This window comes from Hypanus sabinus, chromosome 24, assembly GCF_030144855.1.
Source record: "Hypanus sabinus isolate sHypSab1 chromosome 24, sHypSab1.hap1, whole genome shotgun sequence".
NCBI lineage: Eukaryota > Metazoa > Chordata > Chondrichthyes > Myliobatiformes > Dasyatidae > Hypanus > Hypanus sabinus.
Window position 1 is genome coordinate 33,880,621 of NC_082729.1, and position 7,935 is coordinate 33,888,555.

Sequence of the window (7,935 nt, forward strand, 5' to 3'; positions counted from 1 at the left end):
AATGTAAATGTAAACAATATTTAGCAGGAATTGAGAAAGAAATGAGTAAAAATTGCAAAGGAAGTGGAGTGGTGTTCAGTTGTCTGTGTGTGTGTATGTAAAAGTTGGTGCCAGACTGGACTCTGGGTATTGAGGAGTCTGATGCCTTGGGGGAAGAAACTGTTACACAGTCTGGTCGTGAGAGCCCAAATGCTTCGGTGCCTTTTGCTGGATGGCCGGAGGGAGAAGAGTTTGTATGAGGGGTGCATGGGGTCCTTCACAATGCTGTTAGCTTTGTGGATGCAGGGTGTGGTACAAATATGTGTGTGTGTGTGTGTCTGTCTGTGTGTCAGCGTGTGTGCTTGTATGTTGCATCTCTGTGTGTTTGGTCACACAACGTGTGCCTGTTGTGGTGTGGAGATGTCGCTGGCAGACCCAATGTGTGTGAGGGGGTTGGGGAGGGGTGTCTGTGTGAACCCTGCCCCTTCATCACTCACCCTCTCCCTTCTCCTCGCAGGGGCGGACTGGCCCTCGATCTCCCACCACAGACCCACCCTCGACTGGCGGACGCCGGAGGTTCTGACCCAAAGGCCCAGGGTCACCGACCACAGTCGCTGGTGCTGATTGGACGATTGGAGGGGGTGGGGCCATGTTTCAGGATGGGATGGGTTGGAGGGTGGGGGTGGGGGAGAGAACCTCACAGCACCATATCTGGCCTAGTTACTGACTCCACCCTGTTACCTTGGCTCCTCCATTGTTAGCCAGCCAATGGTGTTCGTTGACTCTTCCTGCCCCTCCTGGGGTCGCCACTCCCCCACCCCCACCTGAACCTTACCCTGCCCACATCTCCATCCCATCCTATGTGGGGCAGCTCCTGCCCTTGGACCTGGGCCCCCTCTGCGAGGGATAGGGGCGTAACTCTCTCCCTCTGTCCCACCATGGGGGCCAGCTGAGCCATGGGGCCGTCTGAGGTGAAGTATTTAGGGCTTGGGGGGGGTTGAGTGTGTGTGGGGGGGAGGGAGGGAAGGTTTGGTCTGAAGGCCTGTTCCTGGAGTCAGGGTGTGGGACATCCAATACCCACCCTCTCCATTCCTGTCCCTTCCCATCACCTGATCTCCATTCCACTACCTCCTCTGCCTCACGTCACCTACCCTCCACTTTTCCCCCTCATTGTGCCCCTTCTCATTATCTCCTCCCCTCCCCCTCACTTTGCCCCCTCAATACATCCCCTCCCTCCTGGTTAATCCCCCTTATCCCACTACCTTCCCCTCACTTTGCCCCTTTCCTCATTACTTTCCCCCTTGCCCTTTCGCCATTACCCACACACACCCCCCCACCCCCTCCCTCTCACCTCACGTCAATATTCCCCCTGGACCTCCAGGCCACGCCCATGGTGCAGTCCTGATCCACCGGGAATGAATGCGTTTCCTCAGTCATCCCCTGGGAAAGTCGCAGCGCCGTTGGCCTTCCTGGCTGCCTGGTGTGTGACGTCGGTGTACAGTGTACGGGGGGGTGGGGGGGGGGAGACTGTAATGCTCTCCCGATCGCGGCTTCTTGTATAACAGCACATGTAGCCCCTAATGGGTCACTCTCAGACGTGTATAAAGCAATGGGATTAAACTGTGAGTTTGTCAAGCATCTGAGAGTCTCCTTGTTACTGAGAATCTGCCCACGGACATTGAGACACTTGCACACACCTCAGTAAACTACAGCACACAAAACAGCCCTTTGGCCCACCTAGTCTGTGCTGAAGAATTTAAACTGCCCACTCCAGTCGACCTCCTCCATAGCCCTACTATCCACGTACCTATCCAAATCCAAATCGATTTGTGCTGGCAGCTCGTCCCACGCTCTCACGACACTGAGTGAAGAAGATCCCCCTCAAACTTTTCACATTTCACCCTGAACCCATCACCTCCGGTTGTCACCCCACACTATCTGAGTGGAAAAATCTTACCTGCATTTAGCCTATCTATTCCCCTCATAATTCTGTACATCTCTTATCAAATCTCCCTCAATCTTCTACGTTCCAAGAAATAAAGCCCTAACCTGGGGTAGGCAACGTTTACCACTGAAAGAGCCAATATGGACCCATTTCCCACAGAAAAGAAAACACTGGGAGCCACAAAACCAGTTTGACATTTAAAATGAAATAACACTGCATACAACGGTTTTTTTTTTGCCTTTATGCTATGTATAAACAAACTATAATGCGTTGCATTTATGAAATTGATGAAATCCTGCAGAGAAAACGAAATTACATTTCTGCATGCAACAAAAACATTTTGAACTCCGAAAAAAAGACGTTGGGTTGAAGGTTACTCCATAGTTAGCCTACCTTGGATTGAAGAATTAAAAGAAAGCGCGCACTGGCGGGTGTCAGGCATTGGCAGTGGTGATGTATATTAATAGCGATAAAAAACACGTTGTAGCGGTGTAGCGCTAAAATAAAGACACTGCAGTCAAAGGTGACTTTATTCGAACTAAACAGCCTTGCTTTAAAGCCTCCCTCAACCCGTCCCCGTGGGCGCAGATGCTCCAAAAGACACGTACTCACAAACCCCCGTAGGCTATCTCCCTTAGCCGGAACAGTGACTAATTGTGAGCCGGTTCGGATGTGCCAGGAAATGTGGTCTCCACAACGTTTTTAGATTATACAAGATCACCATAATCTTCAAATTTCGAATTACATTTCAAAAACTAACAAACCACGGGGAGCCGCAGCACAGAGATGAAGGTTGCCGACCCCCGGCCTAACCTATTCAATCTTTCCCTATAACTTAGGTCCTCCAGGCCCAGCAGTATCCTTGTAAATTTTCTCTACTCTTTCAACCTTATTCACATCTTTCCTGTAGGTAGGTGGCCAAAACTGCATACTGTGCTCCAAATTAGCCCTCACCAATGTCTGATACATCTTCAACATAATGCCACATCTCCTGTAATCAATACTTTGATTTATGAAGGCCAATGTGCCGACAGCTTTCTTTACAACCCTTTGAACCTGTGACACTACTTTCAATGAATTATGGACCTGTAAAACAACCTTTCTGCCCATTTCATCTATGCTGACTGTGGTTCCCGTCTAAGCTAGTCCCTGTTGCCTGCGTTTGGCCCAGGACCCACAGATAGCTGACTTGGCCAGCCCTAGGAGAAAGTTTTCTAAGGGGCTAGCAGAGATTCATGAGAATGATCATGGAAACCAAAGGGTCAACGTGTGAGGAGGGTTTGATGGCTCTGGGCCTGTACTTGCTGGAATTTAAAAGAATGGGCAGTGGGGTCTCATTGAAGCCTTACTGAATATTGAAAGGCCCAAAATAGACTGGACATGGAGAGGATGTTTCCTATAGTGGGGGAGTCCAGGACCAGAGGGCACAGCCTCGGAATAGAAGGGCTACCCTTTAGAACAGAGGGGAGGAGGAATTTCTTCAGCCAGAGGGTGGTGAATCTGTAGAGTCTGGAATAGATTGCTCTAGAGGCTAAGTCATTGGGTATATTTAAAGTGGAGGTTGATAGTCAGGGCGTCAAAGGTCACGGGTGGAATGGGAAAATAAGTCAGCCCTGAAGGAATGGTGGAGGTAGCCTGGGAACTGTGCACAGTTTTCCCGGTGTGAGAGGGAGACGGGAACTGTGCACGGTGTTTCTGGTGACAGAGGGAGATGTGAACGGTGCACGGCGTTCTGGTGGGAGGAGGTGGAAACTGGAGTTTTCCCCTGTGTGAGACAGAGATGGGAACTGCAGACGGTATTCCTGGTATCAGAGGGAGATGTGACTTGGCATGGTATTCCTGGTGGGAGATGGATATGGGAATTGCATAGCGTTGCTGGTGGGAGAGGGACCTCAGGAAAAATACATAAGAGTTTCCAGTAAGGGAGGGAACTCACAACAGGATACAGTATTTGCAGTGAGAGATGGTGACGGGATCTGTGCATGGTGTTCCAGGTGGGAAAGGGAGACACGGACTGTACACACTGTTCCTGGTGGGAGAAGGAGACCAGAACTTTGTACAGCATTCCTTTTGTGGGAAGAGAGAAAAAGGAACTGTGCACGGTATTCCTGGTGGGAGAGCGAAACCGGGAACTGGTATACCGTGTTCCTGTAGAGAGTGAGTACTTGGGAACTGCTTATGGTGTTCCCAGAGGGAATGGGAACATGGGAACTGCATATGGCATTGGAATCTGATGGAACAGTGAATAGCATTCCCATTGTTGGAGGCCTGGCCTGCTTACGGACAGTCGGCATAGCTTTGTCTGGGGCAGATTTTTCAAGGCTTGATGAGGGTAATATTCAAAGTAAATTTTATTATCTAAGTACCAATATATCACCATATACAACCCTGAGATTCATTTTCTTGGTGGGCATACTCAACAAATCCATTATAGAATAATAACCATAATAGAGTTAATGAAGGACTGCTTGAACTTGGATGTTCAACCCGATTGCAAAAGACAACAAACTGTGCAAATGCAAAAAGAAAGAAAAGCAATAAATATCGAGAACATGAGATGAAGAGTCCTTGAAAGTTATGGGAACAGTTCAGTGTTGGGGTGAGTGAAGTTATCTTCCTTGGTTCAAGAGCCTGATGGGTGAGGGGTAATAACTGTTCCTGAACCTGATGGTGTGAGTCTTGAGGCTGCTGTACCTTCCTGACGGCAGCAGCGAGAAGGAACCATGATCAGTGGGTGTTATCTACCTGGACTTTAGTAAGACATGTGACAAAGAGACTCGTGGAAGATTGTTTCAGAAGATAATCCACGTGATCCAGGGTAAATTTCAAGCTTGGATTTAGAACTGGCTGCCCCATAGCAGAATTGGGCATGTACTGAGATACGCTGTAAAAACTTCTTACATCCAGATCTGCCCAGTGGCAGAACTAATACAGCCCCAGGGCACCTGCTGGGTCCTAAACTGAGCTGATGAACACCAGTTGGCTTTATGCTGGCATTCACGTCTTAGTTACTTACTGCCTGTTACGCTGCTGGCACTCAGGGCAACAATGAAGGTCCTGGGCCATCCTCTCTACTGTGGCCCAGGTGTGGTTCAGGGACCTCATTTCTGCCCGTATGGGATGGCACCAAGGTTCTAATGGAGTGCTGTTTTGATAGAGTTGGCTTCCCTTCTCATCACATGCCCAATCTATCTCCAATGTTTCCTCAAGATTGTGGGCATGTCCTCCTCCCAACCCTGAAGGAGTCATACACCATACGAGGCAGAATATTTCTTTAGTAATGAGTTTGGTTCCTGTATTTTAAGGCAGATGTTTATTTTATTTTGTATATTTATTTTTATTTGTTTATCTGTTTATTTTGTAATGTGACTGTAATCACATTGTGGGGAGCGTCAAATTCTGATTCATTTAGATTGACCTTAACTTTGTGGATAATTAAAGATAGTATGTTATTAAAGGAGCTGATTGCCTTCAGTATCCGAGAGAGCTCGGGATGCTAGGAGTGCACACTGGACGTAAAGAAGTCCGTTATTATTATGGACACTTTCAACGACTCTTCGTCTCATGTTCTCGATATTTATTGCTTATTTACATTATTATTGTTCCTCCTGTTTAGATTTGCGCAATTTGCTGTTTTCTGCACTCTGGTTGAATGCCCGGGCTGGGCAGTATTTCATTGCTTCTCTCATAGTTATTATTCTATAGATTTGCTGAGTATGCCCACAAGAACGTGAATCTCAGGGTTGTATATGATGACATGCTGTACTTTAGCAATGGCATTTATTTTGAACTTTATTGCGTTTTCTTGTAGCTATCTTTTTGTAAACGTTGCCATTTTTTTAACCAATTTTCACTAATTTTTGTAAGTTTGACTTTTGACGTACCTAATAAACACCCTTGCACGAAAGTGCTGAGCAATGCCAGATATGTTTTCTTTGGTAAAAATTTAAAGGTCATAAAACACAAGAGACTTTGCAGATGCTGGAAATCCAAAGCAACACACACACACACACACACACACACACACACACACACACACAAAATGCTGGAGGAACTCGGCAGGGCAGGCAGCATCTATGGAAAAGAGTAAACCACCGACAATTCAGACCAAAGCCCACATTTTTAACAGATGGTTAGCGTAACTATTAAAGCGCCAGCGATCTGGGTTCAATTCTGCCGTTTATACGTTCTTCCTGTGACTGTATTGGTTTCCTCTGGATGCTCCAGTTCCCTCCCGGTGTGTGGGTTAGTAGGTTAATCTGCCCAGTGACTGTAGCTGGGCAGCACGGGCTCGAGTAAGGTCAGAAGGAGTTGGGACCGTGTTACATTTGCACAAAGTACCGATGAGACTGCACTTGGGGTGCACCACACTCCTCACCACCAACTCGTACATGGGACACACACGCACATTCTCCATCTGCAGCTGCTATGCAGAAGAAATACACAAGTTAGCCTGCCTCCCCTGACAGCACACGCAGTCATGCAGCCTGTACAGATTTAACCTCCCGGCCCTCTACCCTCAGCACCAGGCAGAATGAGTGGGTTCACTCCACCTCGCTTGACCCCACAGGCAGCAGTGAGTTAACCCTTCCCTCCTTCCCTGTTTCTTATGTTATGACCTTATAGAGGTTCATAAAACCATGAGGAGCGTAGATAAAGTGGATGGTCACAGTGTTTTCCCCAGGGCAGGGGGAGCTAAAATTAGAGGGCACGAGTTTGAACTGAGAGGGGAGAGATTTAAAAGGGACCCAAGGGGCAATATTCAGGAACAGTTAGTGTTCTAATAACCATTCCTTTGTTCCATCTGAACATTTTAATTCCAATTTCCTATTCCTGTTCTGACGTGTCAGTCCACAGCCTCCCCTTGAGCCGTAGTGAGGCCACCCTCCGGGTGGAGGAGCAACACCTTGTATTCCATCTGGGTAGCCTCCAACCAGATAGTATGAATATTTGTTTCTCCGTCCAGTGATTGTTTTCCCCTCCCCTTTTTCTATTCCCCACCTCTTCTCACCTTTCACTGGGACCCCTCCTCCTTCCCTTTCTCCCATGGCCCACTCTCCTCTCCTATTAGATTCCTTCATTTCCAACCCTTTACCCAAGCTTCCCAAATGGCTTCACCTACCACCTTCTGGTTATCTTCTTCCCCTGTCCCCACCTGAAGAAGCGTCTCGGCCTGAAACATCAACTGTTTATTCATTTCCGTAGATGCTGCAGAAACTCAGCAGGCCAGGCAGTATTTTGTGTGTGATGCTTTGGACTTCCAGCAACCAGACATTCTCGTGCATCAGGCTCCTGAACCAGCACGAAAAGTCAAGGGGATATGTTGTAACTTTATATAACTCTGGTTAGGCCACATCTGGAGTACTGCATACAGTTTTGGTTGCTTCACTGTAGGAAGGATATTGAGGCTTCAGAAGAGATTTACCAGGATGCTGCCTGGTTTAGAGTGCAATAACGGGAGACTGGACAAACTTGGGTTGTTTTATCTGGAACAGCAAAACTGAGGGGACATCAGTTTATAAGATTATGAGAGGCATAGATAGAGTAGACAGAGAGTATCTGTTTCCCAGGGTTGAAATGTCTAATACCAGAGGGCACGAACTGAAGGTGAGAGGGGATATGTTCAATGGGGATGTGAAGAGATTGTTTTTAACTCAGAGTGAAGGGTGCCTGGAATGCGCTGCCTGCTAAATAATTATAGGCTATTAAGAGACATTTGGACAGGCACATTAAATAGATGGAGGGATATTGGCATGGTGTAGGTAGGAGGGTTTAGAGTTTGTGGGCTGAATTGCCTGTTCCTGTGCTACGTACTGAGGCGCACTTTCAAAGACTCTTTACAACTCATATTCTCAGTCATATTTCCTCATTACTGCTGGTTTGTAAATGTTTATTGTATTTTTTAAAAACTGCAGCAAGAAAATCGAGTTGAGTCGTTCAAGTTTTTAATTATCAATCAATTAGACACAAATACCCATGAACACAGCAAAATCAAGTAGCATTACTCTGGG

General features: G+C 47.3%; 1 protein-coding gene across 6 annotated transcripts in view; it reads left to right on the forward strand.

Annotated features, from left to right (window-relative positions):
- LOC132380637 (coiled-coil domain-containing protein 120-like) overlaps positions 1 to 810 on the forward strand; it is a 36,493-nt gene extending 35,683 nt beyond the window's left edge. For all 6 annotated transcript variants that reach the window (XR_009507834.1, XR_009507832.1, XR_009507831.1 and 3 more), the window contains one exon: positions 497 to 810. Coding sequence is in view for 1 of the 6 variants with exons in the window: in XM_059949585.1 (XP_059805568.1) it covers positions 497 to 603 (107 nt within the window). In the remaining 5 variants the exon portion in view is untranslated. The remainder of the gene's footprint in view (positions 1 to 496) is intronic.
- The last annotated feature ends 7,125 nt before the right edge of the window (positions 811 to 7,935 follow it).